Source organism: Pinus tabuliformis, chromosome 7, assembly GCF_031772625.1.
Source record: "Pinus tabuliformis cultivar Carrire ecotype Pingquan chromosome 7, CPIR1, whole genome shotgun sequence".
In the NCBI taxonomy this organism is placed as follows: domain Eukaryota; kingdom Viridiplantae; phylum Streptophyta; class Pinopsida; order Pinales; family Pinaceae; genus Pinus; species Pinus tabuliformis.
Genome location: NC_142293.1, coordinates 440105501 through 440130320, shown reverse-complemented (window position 1 = coordinate 440130320; position 24820 = coordinate 440105501). Strand labels below are relative to the sequence as shown.

At 39.2% G+C, this 24820-nt stretch overlaps 1 protein-coding gene across 1 annotated transcript in view; it reads left to right on the top strand.

The window, feature by feature from the left end:
• The window catches only part of LOC149247863 (metal ion-binding protein), a 359567-nt gene that overhangs the window by 242271 nt on the left and 92476 nt on the right, over positions 1 to 24820 (top strand). The window contains exons 12-17 of the mRNA XM_089458307.1: positions 1366 to 1689; positions 1831 to 2436; positions 2569 to 2745; positions 4089 to 4319; positions 4514 to 4797; positions 4931 to 5224. Coding sequence (XP_089314433.1) covers positions 1366 to 1689; positions 1831 to 2436; positions 2569 to 2745; positions 4089 to 4319; positions 4514 to 4797; positions 4931 to 5224 — 1916 coding nt within the window. The remainder of the gene's footprint in view (positions 1 to 1365; positions 1690 to 1830; positions 2437 to 2568; positions 2746 to 4088; positions 4320 to 4513; positions 4798 to 4930; positions 5225 to 24820) is intronic.

Below are 24820 nucleotides of genomic sequence, written 5' to 3'. Positions count from 1 at the left end.
CCCCATGCCCAACAAATGAAGCAGGAACACGATTTCAGGTGTGTCGCTGTCATTCCTGTTCAGAATAGCACTCACCAGAGGTGGGTAAGTGTTCATGCCCCCCTCAGCAGTGGTACATGGCTACCTCAGTAATAAAACAACCTCCAACAAGCATAAGATACTCCTCCAACCCAATAAAATGTGTGCAGGCTCCTCTAGTTAAGGAACTCCACCCTTATTTAGTTTATCCCTTCATCTTCCAGCAAGTATTGTCCAACAGAACTCGACCAGGGTGTGAGAATGATATTCATCTCTCCTCCAGCAGAGTAAATCGTTCCTCAAGGTCCCAGATTTAGCACTTCATCCTCCAGGAATTGGTGCCTCCAACTCACTGACTTGAATCTCCCTTTTAAGCAAGTTTTGGCCAGATTCTAACCTGGTAACTTTGCCCTCCATTGTTTTCCCTTCAACCTGAAAGATGGAATAGAAACATACCCAATAAGTTAATGAAATGAAATCAACTGGTAATACCTGGGTACCTTAGTGTTTCTGATAAATCTTGTTCTTCATTGAAGCTCAATGGTGAAATCTGAATGATTTCACTCTCAAATCCAAATTAGGTTGTTTAGTTTTAACACCGAAGTCTGCTATGGTGGCTAGAGTTGCAGAACCCTAAGCTTCTTCTCTCAAACTCTCTCCAAGAGCATTTTCTCCAAAACTCCAAAACTCCAAATGCACAAATGAGGAGAGTTTCCTCATGTTCCCTCCTTTATGAGTTCAGGGTTAGCTTTTCACCTTCCCTTTTTATTAAATTCACTTTTATAAAGTCACTTTATGATATTTCACTTTATAAAGTTAAAATGACTTCTCACTTGCCTAGGAAATATCACCCTTTCTCCTTTTTGGACTTTATAATGTTTTCCTTAGGTAATTGAAGTCCCATTTCTTAAATATTTCCCCGCGTTAGCCTATGGGAACCACTTTAGGCTAGCGGACTCTGTCATAAGCTTCCTAAGTGGTCGGGGACATTACACCTTACTACATTCACAGAGCTTTTGTATTGCTAGATAGTTTTTGATTTTAGATCCAAGTTTCGTGTTCATAAAACATAAGCTGACTTAGTTTCAATAATTGTTAAACTAATTTTGCATTTCAAAGGATCTTTGTCTGAGGTTATAGATAATTAGACCATAGATTCTTTCATGTTATCTTGATTGTGCTATGTGGACATATTCTATCTTCCAGTATGGGCAAACTGTTCCTCAGATTTTCTGTTGACATTAGAAGTTTCAGTTTTTGCTATTGTTGTGTATGCGTATTCTTGCATATTGATAGGTTGTAAAAGAATTTCTTATGAACATTGTTTATATGAAATCTTGATTATAGGGTATAGATAGAGAGAGGGTGGAGAGGATGGAGGCTCGGCTTAAAGAAGATATTTTGAGGGAAGCAGAACGCTATGGAGGTGCTATAATGGTCATTCATGAGGCAGATGATGGTCAAATATATGATGCTTGGGAAGCAGTGAACTCAAAAGTAGTTCAGACTCCTTTGGAGGTGTTCAAAGGCTTGGAGCTTGAAGGATTTCCTATAGAGTATGCACGAGTTCCCATCACTGATGGAAAAGCTCCCAAGAGTTCTGATTTTGATGCCTTAGCCATGAAGATTGCCTCAGCTTCCAGGAACACTGCATTTGTCTTCAATTGTCAGGTGTGTTTTCCTGTCCATTTGTTTGCACTGTTTGTATTGCAATTCTCTTATAGAATTATTATGTTACTTGATTTCTTATGGTAACATAATTCCTCAGTTCCCATATCTCTTATCTAGTGTAACTGTTGTATTAATTCTCAGATGGGCCGTGGTAGAACCACTACAGGAACTGTGATTGCATGCCTTGTTAAACTGCGCATTGATTATGGGAGGCCTCTTAGATTCCCTTCAGCACATACAGCAACCTCAGAAATGGACAGTGGTTTTACTAGTGGAGAAGAAACAAGCAATGAGAGTTGTGATGCTGCAATCGGATCCCCGGAAGCTAGAATGGGGTCACAAGATTTATCTCCTAGTTTTGGCATAGATGATATTCCACTTGTACGGAAGATTACAAGGCTGTTTGATAATGGTGTAGAATGCAGGGAGGCATTAGATGCAGTTATTGATTGCTGTGCAGCACTCCAGAATATTCGACAAGCTGTGCTTCGGTACAGAAGGGTGTTCAATCAACAACGCATTGAGCCTCGAGAGAGACGTGTTGCACTAAATCGTGGTGCGGAATATTTGGAGCGCTATTTCATGTTAATTGCTTTTGCAGCATATCTTGGAAGTGATGCATTTGATGGTTTCTGTCAGCCTGGATCTGCTGGAATTCCATTTAAACCATGGTTGCATAGAAGACCAGAGGTCCAAGAAATGAAATGGAGTATACGGTTACGGCCTGCACGGTTCTTCACAATTCCCGTAATGTCAATATTTTGGAGCAACACAAGTTTCATAGTCTTGGAAGCTTTCTCAATGCTTAGCTGCATCCTTAAGTTATGATCTTATATGCTTATGAAAGGTGAATGTTGTCTCATGTTATATAATTTGCAGGTGGACTTCAGGACATTCACTGATAGTCATGATGGTGATACAGTTATGGAAGCTATTGTGAAGGCCCGTAATGGATCTGTTCTTGGAAAGCGGTCAATACTTAAAATGTATTTTTTTCCTGGACAGAAAAAGACTTCAAACTATGCTGATATTCCTGGTGCACCTCATGTTTACAAGGTAAAGTAACTATCATTCTTAGATTAGTGTGGTAGTGCTGGTTAAGAATTATATTTCTTCCTGTTAAAAGTTGTATATATGCACCCGCAATCCTTGGTAGCCTGTGCCATCTAGTATTCATGTTTAGGAAATGGGTTATAATTTTAGGCAATGCTAAATTACATTATTATTGTTAGATTTTCATGCAAATATAATGGCAGATAAAAGTTAGAGGAGATAGAAAAAGTAGAAGAAAGATACTTTGATGATCTTATTCAGTGACGTAATGATATATTAGACATATGAGAGGGACATATGTTCTGAAGTTATGCGCCCAATTCATAACCCCTTTATTAATGACATAACTTAAGCTAAGGCACAACTCATAATTATATTATGGCCTCATCATTACTTTATCACATAAAGTGACGTTATAACAAAAATACACCAAGTACAATGATATTATCTAAGATATCAGGTGTACCAGGGTAGCAAATTCATGACAGCTTGTACCCGCTGTCATGTAGAGACTGGGTGGACTTGGAACCATGTCTGAGGCATTACTATGGTCTTCAGCAGGTAATGTGCTAGGGTGATATGGCAGTGCCCATTGAAGGAGAGACTGTGGAGTCTGGGGATTGTTAGGAATCTGGATGGCCCTATAAAATTTTCTACAGGCCAATCTGTTCACTGCACAAATAATGTTGAGCTTGATCATCACACACCCTTATTATAAGGTCTGCTTTTATGCTAACCCTATAACACGGTGTTTCTTGTCTTCATCTGTTTCAGGTTTAGAGAAGCCAGTCTGGTGACACATCATTGAAATGTTCCAGTTGTACCTTCAATCCTTACTGTGTCTAGTTTGATTATTGTGCCATTTACACTGAATAAGGATAAATTTTCTGTAGTCTGATTACTGTCTCATTTATGCTGAATAAAGATATATTTTCTTTCTTCTACTTCCATCGTATCTTGAATATTGTTTTCTTTTCTGAGCCTATATTATATAATAAAGAGCTTTGTTTGCATGACTAATATATTAATAGGTAAGGAAATGTCTGTAAGTAACTACATTACATGGTTAATAGGAAATTACTCTATATATCACATAAACATTTAAAATGGTGCAAGTAGATTCTAGGAATAGATGTCTTTATCTGCTGTGCACTATATATCAGAGAGTTAAGATGTTCCCATTTTTTATAATGTTAATTACATAAAGAACTTATTTGTTGGATTCATGGTCCTTTGTGTAGTAATTTTTGTGTGCCTGCGTTGGCCGTTTGTGTTCTCAGTTTAAGGTGTTGCATTTGTCAATTTCTTTTGCCATTTATTTGTTTTCCTGATGTATAAAATTCCAGGTTGATGACCTTCCAGTTTACAGCATGGCAACACCAACAGTTGATGGAGCTAAAGCAATGCTAGCCTGTTTGCATGTTGAGCCTACATCTTCTGGGTATCCATCTGGCAAAGCTACTGTGACTGATCTGAGAGAGGAAGTGGTGGTCTATATTTGTGGCAAACCATTTGTGCTGAGAGAGCTTTATCAGCCAGTAGACACTCTGAAACATGTTGGAATTAAAGGCCCTGTGGTGGGTAATTTCTTTGCAGTTAGATACAGTAGCCTTAAAAAATTACTCTAGTCTGGGGACATTTATTGTCACTGATGTGGAAGTGTCAAAGTTCTTTCAACACTGCACCATATTTATTCATAAATATATGTACTCATCGTATGGAATCTTCTGAAGTTTTTCCTCTTTCACTGATATCATACGTTTTATTTTAGGTTGAACATATGGAGGCTAGATTAAAGGAAGATATTCTTTCTGAGGCCGAACGATCAGGTGGGCGTGTGCTTTTACATCGGGAGGAGGTTAATCCTGTCACAGGCCAGTCAGACATTATAGGATATTGGGAGAATATCTCGCGTGAAAATGTCAAGACACCAGTAGAAGTCTATGCTACTCTGAAAGATGAAGGGTACAATATTGATTACAAAAGGATACCATTGACAAGAGAAAGAGAAGCCCTTGCCACAGATGTGGATGCCATTCAAAGGCAACTAGATGAGTATGTAAACTGTGGCTCCTATGCCCTGCAGTTAGTAGGAGTGTTGGTTTTCTGTAGAATCAGTTTGCATTTTCTTTTTACATTTTGCTATAGTTGCAGGATAAATGCAATCTTGTAATTTTTTGTGCTGCAGCGGTGAAGGAGCACAATACTTGTTTATCTCCCATACTGGATTTGGAGGAGTTGCATATGCAATGGCTATAACTTGTCTCAGGCTTAAAGCAGAAGCGCAGCTGGCTTGTGAGGGATCATCTTTCGGAACAGCTTATTGCACAGGCATTCCATCTCCAGAAAGTCTTTTAGTCATCAGACCTTTGCATGATGAAGAGGCCTTCAAACAAGGAGACTACAGGGATATTTTAAGTCTTACCAGAGTTCTAGCATATGGTCCCATGAGCAAGGCTGAGGTTGACATGATTATTGACAAGTATGCACTCTTATCCACATCTGTTAGCAAGATTATTATTTAAATCAAGTGTCTAGTTTTAAATCTTTGCTCCTTGAGGTGTACCCCTATCGTAATTGACATCTCTCCTCTCTCAACTTCTTGTAGCCCAATGGTTTATGCATTGATGAAATACCTTAATAATAGCTTCCATGGTTTTATTCAATACCGGCCAATTGTAGTTGACACTAAGATCTCTTTATTTTTGAGTAGAATGTAGAGACTGTTGTGGTAAACATCCACTCTATGATCTGTGACTGAATTAAAGCTCACACAGTTTAAGGTGCAAAACCATCTTCCCCATTTTTCTTTTGTTTTTGAAGAATGTCATATACTTACATAAAGGTATTTACAAACAGCAAATCAAGATTACAGAATGGTATATATAATGGAACTTACATCCTCTTCCTCGAGACTATTAATGTAGAAATTAAATCAGAATAACTTAATAAGCTACTGCAGCTAGTGCTTTTGCATCTTTTATTGGTAAGGTGCCTTTGGCCAACAACTGGTGACAAATCTCATCACACTATTGGTAAAAAAAGCAGGCAAAAAACTGAACTCATGCTCAAAAACAAGCCTCCACTTGATCTTCTAGATGGTAAATAGAGCAGTAACTCCCTGTCACTACCAAATCTCAATGAAAGAGGAATGAACCAGATAGCTACAATTGCCAAACGAGGTTGCCTGCGAATTAGATCCTTCACTGAAGGAGAACTGAACACTGATCCTGGATATACTTCCAACAACATTTTGCAAACTGGTGATCCTAGAAGATATGCTTCACTGTCTTAGAGCACTGGCAGAGTCTGTTATCGCTCAAACTAGCAGGGTTGGGGAAGTTCAACCTAGCCTGCTACATGGTAAGCACTATTTGGAATACATCCACTGTTACCTCAGCGTATTCCTCTCCCTTTAGGCCAAATCTTACAAAATTGCATGGATGGTATCCCTACAAACAACAAGTCAACCAAACAATATGTGGATAAGTGCTTAAGTGATATAGATGGAAGAGGTAAGAGTTAATATAATAACAAAAAGCTGATCTGATTAGTTATATAACAACGGATTTATACTGCAGACCAACGAAGGAAAATACTCACTATATCAAGCAAATAAGCTTGAAAATGCTACAAATTGAGTATAAGAACTTCTTATCACAATAGAAGATGAATTGTAGATTTTATATTTGTTATATATGGCTGTAAGAAGAAAATAAACTTGCTAATCAGATGTGTAACTTTTGTAATTCTGGAGATTGCATCAAACTAGCAAGTAGAAGGCCACCTCAAAGGCCCAAAATTGGCTTTTGGTGGATGTGAAACTCAAGGAACTTGATTGGAGATGTTAGTACTATAAAAGAATTTTCCAATGAGCACAAGAGCACCAAATTTTGACAAGTAGTTAGGAAGATATTCAATCTGCAAATCAACCACCCAGAAAATAGCCCACAACTATGAGGCTTGATAATTGACTTGGCCCAAAAAGATGATCAGACCTGCAAATTGTTTTGGACATACCATGTTTTCTTAGTTTTTCACTTCTTTTGTTCCACAAGAGGACAAAATCCTTCCTTTTTGAAAATTATGCTGGAGAGCCTTCTTCGTGTTGGTTTGACTTTGCCATAAGTGATCATAAGCATGCCTTCGACTTTCATCAAGATCCGTGATGCCATCTGAATTAATGGAGTACTGTTGCATGAATTTGGGTAAGAGAAGCTTCAAGTGAATGGGCAATGTAGCATCCATCTCATAGACTAGCTCAAATGGGCTTTTACTAGTGGAGTATTTCTTTTTAATTCTATTGCTCCATAGAGCATACTTAACCTGCTATCCCAACTCTTCTTGTCACCAACTGTCCTTTTGATGATTGTCATGAAGTTCTTGTTGCTCTGTTAGGATATTCCGACACATAGGAAATAGTTAGGTATAACTTGGTCTAGTGTAGAGTTAGGTAAAGTGTGTTTCTTTACTATGTACTTTTGTAAATTACAATCCGACGGTCACGATATGTTCTAGACATGAAGTGATCCGACGGTTCATTCTCACCTCGGTATTACGGACACTTGATCCATGGCTTAACACCCGATCGGTCCATGATCTCTATTTAAAGAGCATGAAGGGTCATTTGTAAGGTGACCGTTCATGAGAGAAGCTTATGTAGTTTTTTTTCTTTTGTTAATAAATTGCTTGAAGTGGCTGCGTTGGCTCAGGTTGTGGACTGTTTCCCTCTTTGAGGGTTTTAACCATGTCAAGAATACTGGTGTATTGATCTGTGATCTGTTTGTGAGCGGTGTTCTATCTGAGGAACTTACTTTGTAAATTGCTACATGGTATCAGAGCTATTGAGGGCCGCATTCTTTGGTGATCCAAATTTGAAGCCAGTACAATTGCATCCGACTATCATTTCCTAGATCTACTATTTCTGACTGTTTTCGGGTCGAGAGGACTGCTCTATTGTGTTAGGAGCATCTATTCCAGTGAGGAATCCCTTTAGTTTCACGTGAAAAGGTTTCTGGTAGCCCTAGCTAAGTCATTTTTAAGATTTGGAGGTATATAGTCTTTATTTGCAGTTTTAGTTATTCATCTCTCTGTTTATTTCGGTTTATTTAGCTCTTTGTTTTTTATTATTGGATCTATATCTTTCATTTCTGTGTATGCTCTTTGTCCCACGACACTGTGCGATTTGGGTAAATCAGAAACAGAAAGGAAGGATTTTTCTCATGCATATGCTCTTTTCCACCCCACCTTAGTGTGATCTCGGAAAATCAGAAACATTGAGTAAAATATTTAGTTTCTGGTGAAAGCTAACTTCAAGCCATAAGGTTTGGTTTTTTTGAATGTCCGTGTTGGGTTGTGTGTTTTTTAATTTTGTAGGCAAAAAGAGCTTTTTTAAGTAAGCACGCACTCCATAGCTTCAGTGACTAAAAAAAAAAAACCCCTTCCTCTTTTCCAAAAATTAGTAACCTTTTAAACTAGCTCACTTGGTCCAAAGTTACTTTATGAGAATAGAGATCTCGGGTTAAAGTCTTTCTTTTTGTTGAGTTACTTTTTCAAAAAGCACATGTAACTTATGTTTTAAAGTTACTTTATGGAAAAGTGTTCTCATCCATTATAAAAAGTGAGTAACTTCTAATTCTAAAGTCTCTTTATCTTTTATTTAAGTTACAATTTAGTGGGTAGCTCATAAAGTACCATTGTAAAAGTTACTTACACTTATTTATAAAAGTGGGTTACATAATTAAAAAAAATGAGCTAATTAGATTAAGTTTGGAAAGGGGGGATTTTTTTTTCTAAATATAACATTATCATTCACTTCCGCAAATTCATGTACTTCGTTGGCATCTTCAACAACTTTTCTTCAAAAAGCCATAACTTCTTCATTCGGAAGCCATTTTCAGAGCCGTTTTTTTTGAATCGGTCTAATTTTTTGAGATCTTTCCATTGGAGCACTTAGTTTCGGCATCTACGGCTTCAGTTTCTGTTAAAATGAAAGTCCATGCCAAGTTATTCTTGACAGCACCAACTACTTCCAATGAGTGTCCTACATGGAGGATTTACTTAGAAGTAAAGGTCTTTATAGAATAGCCTCATGCCAAGAGTCTAAACCTAGAGATGAAGACAAGGAAGTCAAATGGGAAAATAAGCAAGATCAAGCACGTGGGTTGATAGGGATGTCTATTTCTCCAGACCTTAGATTCCATATCGCAAAACTTGATACCCCTGATGAAGCAATGAAACAAATCAATAAAGTTTTTGGAATGAAAAATGAAATTAGAGCCCATCAACTCGAAATTGAGTTGTTTACGTTGGACCCCAATAATTTTTCTTCCATTGAAGATTTTTTGTCCAATTTCAAGACCCTTAGACTTCTTTTGGAAGGTGTTAAGGTTAAGAAAGAAGATGGTAGCCTTATCTACTCCATTCTTACTAAGTTAGGACCAGCCTACTATGTGTTTGTTTCCACCTTCCATTCTAGTAGAGAAGCCTTTATTTCTCAAGGACAAGCCTACAAGTCCCCTTCTTTTGATGCCTTTTGTGATTCTTTAATAAGAAAACAAGAAAAGCTCTAACATTTTGGTCTTCTTAATTTTGGAAACTCTTCTAAGAAAGACTTAGCGACCCAGCAACAACCAAGTTCAAAGAATCCTAAGAAGCAACATCCTAAAAAGAATGGTCTTCAACGAACCAAGGGTCCTAAGCACTTTCAGTCTCAAAATGAAAAATCAATTCAACAAAATGAAAAGGCAAATAAAAACAAAGGGAAGAAGACTGATATACATTGCAACTTTTGTAATCGAGATGACCACTTAGAATATAAATTCTTTAAGAAGATGGAAGCCTTGGAAGCAACAATGAAGAAGCATAACATCCATTTGGACCGTGGAGCACTCTTCAACTTCAACTTCATCTTTAGGAATAACACTTTCTGCATGTGGTTGTCAAGTATTTCGGTCCGATTATGCACTAAATGTATCTTCTTCTTCTCATTCTCATGGGTGGCTCATTGATCCTAGAGCTTCTTATCACATGGCCAACAAAACCATGTTTTCTTCTTTAAATGATTGTAACACCAAAAATATATATGTTGGTGATGATAGATCTCTTAGTGTTCTAGGGACTGGAACTATTCATCTAGACAATGGTCAATTTAATGATGTATTATGTGTTCCAACCTTATCCTGCAACCTTCTATCTGTATATCAGATAACTCATTTAGGTGAAGGTAAAATCGTTGAATTTTAACCTCATGATGTTGTAATTAAGGACCTAAGAGATCCTAGATAGATTTTAGCTACTAGAATCGCTGATGCTTCTATAAGGTTGTATAAGTTTAACAACTTTGGGTCATCAACTCTTCCCTCGATATTTGTTGCTCATAATGATGAAGTGAGCAAACTTTGGCATGAGCGATTTGGTCACTTAAACTATTGCTCCCTTCAAAATCTATGTAAAGAAAATATGGTGACAGGTCTTCCTATGGTATCTTGCAGAGATGGTGTTTGTTCCGGATGTGTACTCGGAAAACATCATCGGGATAGTTTTGAAAAACGTGCCTCTTGGCACGCCTCAACCCCTTTACAACTTGTGCATAGTGATTTATGTGGTCCACTTCCAGTTGTTTCATTCTCTGGTTACAATTATTTCTTAACTTTCATTGATGATTTCTCTAGACACACTTGGGTATACTTCTTAAAATTCAAGAGTGAAGTATTTAACATGTTCTTGGCCTTTAAGGCCTTTGTTGAGAAACAATCTGGACATCAAATTCTTAAGCTAAGATCTGATAATGGCAGAGAATATGTTAACAACAAATTCATCAACTTTTGCACTGAGCATGGAATTCAAATGCAACATACTATTCCATATATTCCACAATAAAATGGTGTAGCTGAAAGGAAGAATCACACCTTAAAGGAAATGGCTAATTGTATGCTTCAATCTAAAGGACTTAGTCTTAATTTTTGGGCAGAAGCAATTAACTATGCAAATTACATAGTAAATCGCACTCCTACTAAGGTTTTAAAGAATATCACTCCAGAAGAAGCATGGAGCTCAATTAAATAATATGTAAGTCACTTTCGTGTTTTTGGAAGTGAAGCATGGGCCCATATTCCAAATGAGAAACATAAAGCCTTAGAACCTAAGAGTGAAAAATGTATTTTTGTTGGATATTTTGAAGATGTCAAAGGATATAGACTTCTTTCACCTAAATCCAAAAATGTTATTATTAGAAGAGATGTAAAGTTTGCTGAAAATATATCGGCCTACAAGCCCAGTTCGGTAGATGTGCCACATCTCTCTATCCCTTCTACTTTTGAAAACATTTCTTCTTTAGATGATGACAGCGAGGATGACAATCCTCCCCCACCTTCTCAGGATCCTCCATCAGCTCCTCAGCTTCCAAAATGGGTCCGTGCTACTCGGGGTCCATGCTCCTCTACATATAAGTGTTGCATCTGTTGAGAAATATAACTAGTATCGATATTCATAATTGTATTTGAGTCATGATGCAATATATTTGTTAAAAGAAAAGAAAAAGGAAATTTATTATGAAAGAAAATTATTTATAAGCATGGGTTTCATGCTTTGTTTATTTTGTTTCTAGGTCAAAAGCCTCCATTGAAGGCTTCTAGGGTTTGTGTCATGGATCATTGTCCTAGTCATTATGTAATAGATCCTTCTTGGACTTTGTATGTCAAGAAAGAAATTTATTTTGGAGTCTAAAGTGTCATTTATGCTTCCTCCTCCACGTCAGTCTGTTAGATTAGGGATCTCTCCTTGATTTTTGCGCTTAGGCCTTTGCGAAAAGTGCTGAAGCTTCCTCGATTTTCGGTCCCATCTCAGGCTGCGTGCTGCTTTACCAGACTAGGAACTCAACCATGTTGGTCAAACTACTATAGATTGTTCTTGCCTTCAACACATTGCTGTCTCAGCCTCTTTGCCTTCTTCTCTCCTCCTTTCTCTTCTCCAACACTTGCACATGAAGAATGAATGATCTCTTTGCCTTTTTCCTCCTTTTTAGTCTCATAATGATGAGAAGCCCTATCCCTAATATGAAGGGTTGAGATTAAATCTCAGCTCTCCTTGATCAAGGGTGGAGATCTAATCTCCCATTGACCCCATCTTATGTCTCCGCCTTCATTAATGAGCCTCCCTAGTCACTTTATTAACTTCTTGTACCATGTACTTCTTCTCATTAAGTCACTTTAATATAATAATGTACAATGTGCTTTTAGTACCTCATAGAGTGACTAAAAAGTCACATGACTGTAATAACTCAAAGTCACACTAAAAGGTCAGTTCGCTTTGTGTTCATAGGCTTAGGAAAATAACACTAGGAAACATCCCTTTGGTAGCTTTTTTCAACACTCCCTCTTACTGGGGAAGGTGTTTCTTACCACTCCCATCTTTTCCTTGAAATATACATGCTTGCTCTTTTTCAATGACTTGGTGAGAATGTCTACAACATGTTTATCAGTGGGTATGTACTCTAGCTTCACTGCCCCTCTTTGAACACAATCCCAGATGAAGTGGCACTTGATCTTAGTATGCTTTGACTGGTCATGAAATACTAGATTTTCTGTGAGTTTAATACAATTTTCATTATCACTGTATATCGTAGTTGGTCTCATCCTCTGACCAAATAAACCACACAACGTCATGCAAAGCCAAATAGCCTCACAATCGGCATGAATGGCTGCAATGTACTCAGCCTCAATGGAACTTAGTGGCACTGATCTCTATTTCTTGTTGAACCATGACACCACTGCCGAACCCAACATGAAACGACATCCAGATGTGCTCTTCCTGTCACTAGCATTACTTGCCCAGTCTGAGATTGTACATCCAGTCAACTTGACTCCATGCCCCGAGATATAGTCCAATCCGTAGTCCACTGTGCCCAGGTACCATAACACATGTTTTGCAGCCACCCAATGCATCCTCTTGGGCTCCATCATAAATTGACTCAATGTGTTGACCGCGAGAGAGATATTTGGTCTAGTGTTGATCAGATACATCAACAAGCTAGCAACTGATGATATAAAGTGGGGTCTACCAACTCAGAATCAGAAGCATGCAACTTCTTCCAGTTGGTAATCATTGGAGTAGCTATAGGCCTGCAATCCTCCATATGAAATCTCCTCAGTTTGTCCCCTACATACTTGCCCTGGCCCACAAAGATATGCCCATCCTCCTACCAAACCTCCAACCCCAGAAAATAGTGCATCTGTCCTATATCGGTCATCTCAAACTCTGAAGCAAGATCTCTCTTGCAGTGCTCATTGAGTTTCTCCTCTCTTGTAATAAACAAATCATCCACATACAGAACCAAAATGACTGGATGCTCACCAACCACAATGTAATATAGTTTTGGATCTGCATCACTCTTTTGGAAACCCATCTGCTGCAAGTAGGAATCAATCATCTCATACCATGCTCTCAGCTCTTGCTTCAGACCATATGGGGCTTTCTTAAGTCTACACACATAAGGCTCTCTCCAATGCACCTCAAATTCCTGTGGTTGCTCAATGTAAACCTCCTCTTGTATGACCCAATTGAGAAATGTAGTCTTCACATCCATCTGGTGAATATTCCACCCCATCTTTGCTGTTATGGAGATCACTGCTCTAATTGAGGTGTATCGAGCCACTAGTGTGAAGGTCTATTCATAATCAACTCCCTCTACCTTTGAGAACCCCCGTGCCACAAATCGAGCTTTGAACTTCTCCACACTGTCATCCACAACATGTTTGGTCTTGTAAAGCCACCTAGAAGTCACCACTGACTTCCCCTCAAGTCTCGACACTATCTCCCATACATCTTTCTTCATGATGGAAGCAAACTCTTCCACCATGGCATCCCTCTAGATTTGCTGACTCACAACCTCCTCATAGCTATCTAGCTCAATCTCCACAACACTCGCCACATAGCCACCCAATCGCTCCGGTGGTCTCCTCTCCTTAACTGACCACTTGGATCTTCACACTAACTCTTGTGCTTCCTTCAAGGTCTCATAGAGCCATCTTGGATTCCTCTTCCTTTAAGTAGCCTCCTGAACTGGTGTGGGAATCTCCTTCCCTAGAGCTTGTCCTCCTGATGAGGATGCCCTTGTGGCTTGTGGTGAGCCTGCACTTTGGGAATATGTGCCCAGTGATCCTGAACTCTATGATCTTGTCACCCCAAAAGTCGGTGATCCTATCGACCCTAGTGAACCTGTAGATCCTAAAACCTGTGGTGTGCTCCCTGTTGAGGAGCCTGCTGCTCTACATGATCATCCTCCCATGACCTTCTCAAGGACTTCTCCTCCTCAAACATCACATCTCGCCTCAGGACAACTTTCCTCTTGGCAGGAATACATATCTGATAGGCCTTGCAGGTCTCATTGTAACCCACACGAATGCCCTTATCTACGGTGGGTTCCAGCTTTGTCCTCTTCTCCTCATGGACATGTGAATAAGTAAGGCACCCAAAAATCCTAATGTGGCCATTCTCAGGCTTCTTCCTAGAAAATCCTCCTCAGGAGTCTTACTCCCCAACACTCTGTGTGGACTCATGTTCTGCAAATACACTGTAGTGTTACAAGCCTTAGCCCATAAAAAGAAAGGTAGCCTCTGATCATGTAACATGGCTCTCGTTGCCCCTACTATGGCCTTGTTATTCCTCTCTGCCACCCCATTTTGCTGGGGGTTATATGGCACTGTGAACTCTCTCCTGATGCCCACTCTCCTACAAAACTCCATCTCATTGGAGGTATACTTGCCCCCATTGTTTGCTCTCTACACCTTGATCTTCTTCCTTGCTTGGTTCTCCACGAGCCTTAAACTCTTGGAACCGGTTGAAGACCTAATCCTTGGTCTTCATAAAATACCTCCAGGTCTTCTTGGAGTAGTCGTCAATGCAAGTCACATAATATGAAAATCCAATCAAAGACACAGAAGACACAAGACCACACAGACTAGAGTGAATCAAATCCAAAATGCTTGCTACCCTATTGTCACTGCTCGGGAAAAGAGTTTTGTTGTACTTTCCCAAAGCGCACCCCTTGCACACTCCCTTAGCGTCCTGAATGCTCCATGGTGCAAGTGGGCCATATTCCCGTGCCATAACTCGCACAAATCATTGCTGCTAGTTGTAGACACTAAGGCTCTAGTAGGTTGAAACATGAACCTATAGAGTCTCCCATGATGGACTCCAATCACTCTAGCATTCTTGATATTGGATCCCTTGGGATGCATGAACATCTGTCCATCTGAGAACACCACTACATATCCCTTGTCCTCAATATTGGAGTCTAAAATCAGGTTCTTCTTCAACCCTGGAACATATAGGACCTCCGTCACTTTCAAGGGAAGATTTGGCTCCCTCTAAAAGGATACAATCCCCACACCTGCTTCTCTAACTTTGGAGTCATCCCCAAGCACCACCTCCAAATCTATATTAGTCTCTGTAAGATCTAAAAAGTGCTCTCTCACTCCAGTCATATGGCAAGATGCTCCGTTGTCTACAAACTAGACACTAGAGGATGTAACACTAGTGGAAAGACTCACCACTAAAGAAAACTTTGTGTCAAAGTTGGTGGGAAGCTCATCCACCTCGGCTGATGCTGCAACAACCTTCTTCTTCCCCTTCTTATTGGACACTGAAAGGCATAATGACCCATCTTCTGACAAGAAAAGCATCTCACTTTGCTCATGTCCTTCTCCTTCTCCTTTTGTTTGCCTTTCTGCTGCTTGGCCCTACTAGAAGACCCCTTCTTGGCCTTCTTCTTTCCCTTAGCTGCGAGGGAAACATTCTATTCCTCATCAACCCCACCATGCTGAATGCCACTCTTGGAACTCCTCCTGGTCTCCTCCTGCATGAAATCATCCCACATCCTCCTCCAATCTAGAAGATGCTCTCTAGCAACAATGCCATCTATGAATCCATCCCACTTCTTGGGAAAACCACTCAGTGCTGTCCTAACCAACTGGTAATGAGGGATAGTCTTTCCCACTGCATCCAACTCATCTCTCACTTGTGTGATCTTGGTAAGGTATGAGGTCACTATGTCAGTCTTGGTCATCTTGGTGTTTCTTAGTTTCTCACATAACACCATCTTCCTATTCTCATTGGTGCTCTGGTAAAGTGTTATCAGGGACTCCTACATCTCATAGGCAAACTTCTTCCATGACACATGAGGTATAAGGTGGTCTTTCACTACATCTAGAAGGATCCTCTTAGCCTTGACATTACGCTTGTTGAATTCTGACAACTGAACAAGATTAGTAGGTGAAATTACTGCACTCTCTACAATATCCCACAACTCAAACTCCTCAAGTGACAAGACTATCCTCTCCTTATAGGGATCAAAATTTTCAGCCCCATTGAGCCTATCCTCCACCCTCAAACCAATAGCCATTTGACCTTCTAAACCAACACAACTTATGAACACTTAAAACTAAGCAACCAACCTCCCTCTCAACTTCAGATCTCTAGTATATAAGATGGTTTTTTCTTGTTGGTCACTATTTTATCAGTTGTAGGTTCATTGTTGCTTTGATACCATGTAGAAATTTTGTGTCTTGTAGCCTACCACATTTCAATTTTTTTTACACATCATGTTTAATGCCCACATCCCATGGTTAAATGTTGATTTAAACATGAACACAAAGTTGCAACTGAAACACTAAAGAGCTACCTCTACTTTTCACTTTCGCTTTCAGCTGATAAAATTTCACAAGCATGCACACAATTATTGGACACTAGTTTTTGGTCAACACGACCCTAACAAAACCCCTAAGGGAAAATCTATTTGAATAGGAGTTTATTTGCTTTTAATCTCAGAGAATTTACAAAACATTAAATACCAAGGGGTACTTATCTCTCTCCTTGAAACTAGTGCCAGGTTCTTAGAAAATCGTGTCTGTTACCGCCCAATTTAGCAGGGGTCCTAGGAGGGGTTCCAAAGAGACTACTACTAGATCAAGTGGCAACAATGGGACGAGGACTCACTATCACCTCAGTCAATGTCCCCTGCTCTTTACGAACTTTCACTAATGGGAGGAGTCATTACTAGAATGATGAGGTCAATAAAGATGCACAATGTGATTTCCAAAGCCCATTTAAAGGAGAGGCTCAGATAATAGGTTGTTTGTTTTAGAGGCAAAAGAAGGGCTCTCCAAGAAAGGCGTGAGGGAAGGATGACTTCGATTTTAGGAATATTCAAAAACGATGAATGCCTAAGATTAAACCTTCCAAAATCTCTTAGTTGTGATTGATGTGTTTATACTAGGGTTCAAAGTGAGGCAAGGATGGCTCATTCAATGGAAAGATTCAATTAAAGTGCAAGCTTTGGGAGAAGCTAGGGTGACTTTCCACGAAAAACCCCTTGGGCCTTAAGAGAAACACTATAAGAGACCAAGGGTTGAAAGATATACCATGGTAAAGGCTCATTCAATGATCACCTATAGTTAAGAGAAAATGTTTTCAATGATGAACTACAAAGTGAAAAACTTCAAGAAATCCCCAAGTCAAGGGAGCTTCAAGGGTTCCCTCCTGATGTGATAGCTCGAGCATCAATTTCTTTGAAATTCCACCGCCAGAATTCGTTCAAAATTGGAGGATGCCTAGAGGAGATATAAATGAAGAAACTTGTTTGGACGAAATCTCAAATTTCCTCCTCCCTAAAATTTCCTACCAAGCCCTAGAAAATCTCCTTATCCTTAGAGTACAAAGAAAAGAGGAAGAAAAGAGGTGAAAGAATGATATTTCGTTAAGTTAATGTGATCACCAAAGATCTAGGACTAGTGCTCTGCTATTGGGAAGATTGGAGTCAAAATGATCAAGAATTAGGAACTTCGCTCTTCAAGGAGGCCTAAAGAAGCAACTATGCTCTTTGTGGATGCAACTTCACAACAACTTTAGACTTTTATACTTCGATATGCAATATTTTATGGAGTTTCAAGGTAAAATTCGTTCTTCTTGCTAAGACGAATAACATATGCAATGAGCCAAGTTTACATAAATTTGCATTAACTTTTAGGGCACAAGCAAAATCAAAGCATAATGTTCCATACATTAGACATAATTCTCAAGAAATTCGTGTGAAAATAGTTCTTACATGACAAGGGAGTATATCCATTCATCACATTGCAAAACAAAAGTTCCAAGAGAGATAATGAAAATATTCCACACATAAAAATGCATTTAATCATCCAAATCATTCCAGAAATTGCAGGTCTGAAATCTTTAGAAAGATATATCCCAAATCCAAGTGACGATGAGAGATCAAATGCTCCTCTCTTATATTTATATGATGCTCCAAGGGATTCAAATGGCCTAATTATGCCTAATAATGCCCCTACAATAAAAATAATGTGCAAAATAACATCCTTTTGGTGAAAAGCCCACCAAATAGCTCCATAATATGAAAAATAAGGCTCTCAAGAGGGCCAAAATGATTATACAATAGCTATGAGGGTTGTTGGAAGGCTTAATGAAGTCCCTTACGTGCCATAATGAATAAGAGGGTTCCAATAACAATGATGAAGGGGGTGGCCCCATGATCTCCAAGCAAATGACCTATGGTGCTCCCAAGTGTCTATGGGGGCAAAAAAGCATCCTCATGGGTCTCCAATTGAATTGAACAAGCAAGTATCCCACTGCAAGGGCTGGAACAATGATGCAAGCCCTCCCTTGTCTCCCACGGTGAGACAAAACCCCATTTGGTCCTTGGATCAACTACCAAGTGTGTGGCGCAAGTGTGTAGCAAGCTAGGAAAGATGGTCTAGGTGCATCATCATCATCAAAAAAGTTGGACACGAGTGAGCAATGAATGGTGCTAAAGGATCCCATGGCATGGCTATCTGCTCTTTCCTGTAGTGGCGACCCATGGCTCTAAATGTTCACCCTATAAATGCCATTAAGACCCTCTAGAGGGCTTGGATCTCGTATAGGTAGACCAAACCCCAAGATGAAGACCCATCTGTAATCTTGTATAAGATCCAATGTGTCTCCTCGCCTTCCAGTACAACAATTCATTAGTGCAATTGAGCTTACAGATCATGGAACCAAGTGGGCACTTCATAGTGGCATGCCCTTCCGTAGTGGGATTTAGAATGTACAGGCGTCCCCAGGATCAAGGGGGAGGTTACTCAAGGATGCTATTAGGTGGTTTCAACCTCCAAGGGAGGGATAGGCCCATGGTACATTCGTCAAATGGCAGGTGTCATGTGAAATAATGGTGGAATGAAGTGGGGTAGCAGGGGAAGGCTCCAGGCCACATGCCATGGTACAAGGGTAGCTATAATGGAGGAAGCCCACACATGGGTGAATATATGTAGGAGGGATAAATCGTGATGCATGAGTTACCCCGACCTTTGTTTTAACACCCTTCTTTATATGCCTTTTGCTTTTTATTGATTTTTCTTTTTATAACTGCTTGGTGCTCCAGGGAATGAGAGCATGATGTTAATGATATAGTAGTGAATATCCCCGTAAGGTTGGGTAGTTCATCGCTCACCAAAGTGTTGGGATAGTCATGGGTTCCTTAATGATGCGGTGGGCTTATTGACAACACTGTAACAAACAAAGTTCGTTAACGCTCTGATACCAATGTAACGAACAAAGTTCGTATACACGGTAAAATACTTAGAAGATCTGGTATATAAGAATGTCCATCATGGAACAAATAATATATTTTATAAGAACATTTGAATACAAGTGAGATGATTACAAATGAGGGTGTTGGATACAGTTGTGGGTGTTGGCGGTCGCATTGTACGAATTGCTTTTTGCATATAGCTTTGCAAGCATACTCTCCTCTCGTCTTCTTGCAGATACACTTCTTCACAACTGCATATTGTCCTTCACTGTGAACATCCTCGCATACTATAAAATCACTCTTGATACATTCATAATTGGGTTATGGATCACTCTTGTAGCATAATGTCACGATGGATTCAACTGTGCACAACATTTCTCCGTAGCTTGTTGTTGAACCTAATGCTTTAACAAAATCACCTTTGGGGTTTTTATGGTTAGAGGTTTTTGGTTCCAATTTTGGAGCAAAAATAGAGGCACAAGACGAAGCTGCATCAATAACTAGCAATGATCGAGTCGAATTAGTTGTGCATGTCATTGAGTGTTTGTTGTCATTAGTAGTTGAGACCACCACAGATTTTGCTACACCATAGCTCTGAGTTGATACCTTATTTGCTGCCAATGATGATGATGAACCCAAAAGTTCAACATTGTGAACTTCTGAAGAAACACTATTAGATGAAGTGAAAAATTGTTCTGATGAATCTAGTGGTTCATTTTGGGGCATGTCAGTTGCATTTCTTAGCAGATGAGTGTCTTGAGTTTCTTCTATATCACCTTGAGGAGCTCCTAATTTAACATGTTCAACATACTTTCCCAGTTTAGAACATTCTTCATTGTTAGTTTCTTTCATGTCAATGTCCTCTTCCATTCTAGATGTTGAATATGTGTCAAGAATCTTTTTTGATTTTGTAAGTACTTCTCTCATTTCTAGTAATAATTCTTGACTAGTCATATGGTCATACAATGAATTATCTTGGGAATGCGTTTTCATGATTTCCGGATTTAAACCTTATATACCTAGGAAGATGCCCCTTCATGAATGGGCATGTCCTTTAGACATGACTTTCCATTTAGCTAATGATTATTTTATTAATCATTACTTCGATTATTTATTATTTATATTTATTTGCATTTATTTTATTTTTGATATAAATTATATTCATATCATTGCCCATTCATGAAGGGGCACCTGCCTAGGTATAAGCAGGCCCTCATTGTAATCATTTCATCAATTCTATATACATTAGTTGTCCTACTATGGATGTTTACATCTTCCAAGTCTTTTGAAGATTATTCCAGAGCATATACAAACTTTGTTTGTTACATACTGGAATATTTTTCTGTACGCTTATAATTGTAGATGAATTACACATTGAATGTAAATAAATATATATATTTAATATTCGATATTGATCTTTACAAGGCTAGGGTGGTTCTCCTTTATAGGAGTTGACTCGCCACAAGCCTAAAAAGACACATCTTTTGGACTAATGTCTATTGAATACTAATTAAGTGTCTTACTTACTAATTTATTAATTAATTAATATTTATTTATTTATTGTCATAATATTTATTTATATATATATATATATGTATAGATTGAGTTATGAGTTTTTAATTCATAACATTGCCTCTCCCTTAAAAATGATTTGTCCTCAAAGCATAGGTAATGTTGGGTGTTGCTGAAGAAAACGTTTTGTCTCCCATGATGAGTCTTCCTCTGGTAGTTTCTTCCATTTGATGAGGTACTCCTTAATAGTCTTGGATCGTAATACCTTCTCTTTGGTAGCGAGTATACCTTCAGGTTCTAAGATGATTCTTCCTTCTTCATCAGTCTCGGGTATCTTTGTTTGAGCTATTTGATTTTGCCCCAGTATTTTTTTGAGACTTGATACATGGAACGTGTTGTGGATTCGACAGTTGTCTGGTAGCTTTAGTCCATAAGCCATGCTACTTATTTTTTTGATTATTTGGTATGGTCCATAATATTTAGGTGATAACTTTTTCCCTTGTTGTTTTAATGATAATTGCTTATAAGGTTGAAGCCTAACAAAGACCCAAGCTCCTTCTTCGAACTCTCTTTCAATGCGATGCTGGTCGCTTGTTCTTTCATTCTATTACGTGTTGGGAATCACGATTGCCGTTAGACCAAAACTTGCAAGTGTTAGTCAACGATCGCATCGCCAGAGATAAGGATCAATGGGAGGCGGTTAGTCCATGTCACGAAACACACAGGGAGCGTTAGTTTATCCAATGCCCAACAATCTCCCCCCCAACGCGAGCCGGGTGTGTATCGAACTCGTGACCTACGCTCTGATACCACTTGTTGGGAATCACGATTGCCGTTAAACCAAAACTTGCAAGTGTTAGTCAACGATCGCATCGCCAGAGATAAGGATCCATGAGAGGCGGTTAGTCCATGTCACGAAACACACAGGGGGCATTGGTTTATCCAATGCCCAACATTATGTGCCACTATTAGATTTTCTTTTAACAAGTTAATAATTCTTTGCTTTTCTTCTAAGTGGTCTTTTATTGCTTGTACCTTAGAATTGAGTAGCGCAAAATCCTTCCACCTAGGTGTTTCATAGCCATATAGGGCTTGGAAAGGTGTCATCTTAGTTGAAGTATGATAGGTGGTATTATACCACCACTCTGCCAGGTGTAGCCATTGGGTCCATCTGTTTTGTTTGTCAGTGACGAAACAACGAAGATATGTTTCCAAGCATTTATTTGTGACTTCAGTTTGACCATTTGTTTGGGGGTGATAGGCCGAATTCATATTGAGAGATATTCCTGCTTGGTGGTAGAAATCCTTCCAAAAATTGCCCTTAAATTTTGTGTCTCTATTACTAACACTGACCTTGGGAAAACAATGTAGTTTGTAAATGTTTTTACAAAACATATCCGCAATTTGCTTAGTTGTGTCAGCTTTTTGATTGCCATGAAATGGGCATATTTAGTGAGTCTGTCGACTACGACAAATAGCCTGTCTTTACCATTAGACATAGGTAGTCCTTCAATGAAGTCCATCGAAGTTTCCTCCCACTTTTAATTTGGAATATGTAATGGGTACAGTAAACCAGGGGTTGGGATATTTTCATTCTTATTTCTCTAACAAATATCACATTCCGCGACATATTTTTGGATCTCCTTACTCATACCCTTCCAATAGAATGATTGTCGAATGTTGTAGTAAGTTTTGAAGAATCCGACATTCCCAACTACAGGAGAACTGTGAGATTCCTTTAGAATTTTCATTCTAAATTTGGATGTTGGGGTTAGGTAAATTCTACCTTTGTACCATAGTATGTCATTTTTCCATTCAAAATTGGCACATTGACTGATGTTTTTAATCATAGAGCCACAGTTCAAATCCTTGGCATGCTTAGCTCGTATTTCATCTAACCACTCAGGAACAACTATCAAGGCGGCACATGTTATGTTGTCAGCTACAACATTTTGCTTTCCTGTTTTGTGCAGTGTTTCTAGGTCGAATGCTGAAATTTTCTCCATCCACTTTTGGTGTTCTATTGACAATGCTTTTTGTGGAAGTAGAAATTGAAAACTATTGTGATTGGTTCGAATTGAGAACTTACTTTCGAGCAGGTACTGTCGCCATTTTGTTAAAGCATGTATGATGGCAAGCATCTCCTTTTGGTAAGTTGATTTCAAGCCTTCCTGCTTGTTAAGTTTCTTGCTTTTGAATGGTATAGGGTGGTTGTCTTGCATTAATACTTGTTAAAATTGGAACTAGGGCCAAATTCGACTTTGGACAACTCTTTTGAAGAAGATAGTTGTGGCAATGATTTCCTCTTTCCGAGAGGTCCAAAATCGACCTAAATATCACTAAATTTGGATAAGGAAAAATATTTATTTACTTAAAAGAAATTCTACAAGTCATGACCTTATTAAGGAGGGAAAAATAAAAATTTGAAATTCAAATTTGCCTCCAAGATGTTAAGGTTGGCTTCACCTCCATAAGGACAAATTGTTATATATATAGATGTCCTCCATTCTCATTACATACATCAACTTGTTGGAGAATATGCCTGAGGCAGCCGTGGTTTTGGAGGAGGTCGAAGTTTTGTTCGTGGGTTATATTCTAGGGGCGAATCCCTCCCAGTGGGACATCCGCAACACATGAAGGTCAGGGCCGAGGTTCTGTAAGTTTGTTTGTGGGTCCAAAGTACAGCAGAGGCAGGCCGAGGCATATCGGATAAATCTGTAGATGATTTGGGTTGTGTTCTCCTTGTTTAGATGAGCCGTAAACCTTGAGATTATTGGAAGAGCACCGTAGACCTGTTCTGGGCTAGCTGGAAGGAACGTTAGGCCCTATTCTCATAGTAGAAGTCAAGCTACAGATAACTAGGGTTGGCTACAAGAAGGAGGATGCTAGCCGCAACAATTAAAGGCACTGAATGGATTGATGTTGTCTACGATCAAGCCCTAAACAGGTTCCAGATCCACAGTTGTTTCATCATTGTGTTTGAATGCTCAGTATATCACTATATTGGGGTTTATTATACTTAGAGAAGAAGGGTGCACTATCTGGACTAGGACCGTGGTCCTTTTCAAACATTCTTTGTAGTTGCTTTGTCTACTATTGATCTTTAGTTAGTGTTGAATTTTCTAAGTCTATCCATTAGAAAATTAATCTGTATTTTGCTAGTTTATTTCTTCTACTTGTAAATTTTGAACAAGTTATTTAAAACATTTAAATACCGAAATAAAAGCAATACAGTGACAACATCTACAGATCATCAACTGAAAGAAAACAAGCACACAAGTGACACTGTTATTTTTGGACAAATGTCTCTAGAAAAACTTAATGCAGGAAAACTAGTGCAACTATTCAAAGGGTTTATTATTATGCAGTATTTCCTTGAGTACAACTGGGTGCCTAACCGCCTCACTTGACAGAGAAAAATACATGACAGCGATACCTCTATATTCGGAAACAAGTATTCAGAAAACCTGTCCCACGAAACCCTCTCTGGCACAACTGAAGCTCAGCGCTGGCCCTTTTGGCCTCTGCGTCAGCGTCCTGCTGACCCGCATCAGCCCCAAGACCCTCTGCGTCAGCCCTCTAAGGCACTGCGAGCCTATGGGACCCTCTGCGTCACTCCAACAGCCTCTGCGTGGATGACACAATCCCTCTTCCTCTATGCTGTCTCTGCTGGGCTCTACGTGGCCTGAACTGGCTACTACTCTTGCTCTCTCTGCTTCTGCGCTAGTCTCTCAATATTGTCTCTGCCTCTTTGTCTAGTACCCACTGCCCCGCGCTACTGATCACTGATTCACTTTTGCTTAGCAACCCCGCTCTAGCAAAATGAATGATTGATCACTTTGGTATGTTCTCCAACTGACCCTCAAGCCTATTCTTATACTTTTCTCGTTGGTCCTTCAAAGGCTGAGATTAAATCTCTAATCGATGGCTAAGTTTAGATTTGGCTTGATCCACGACTTTTGGAACCTTCTCACCCAATTT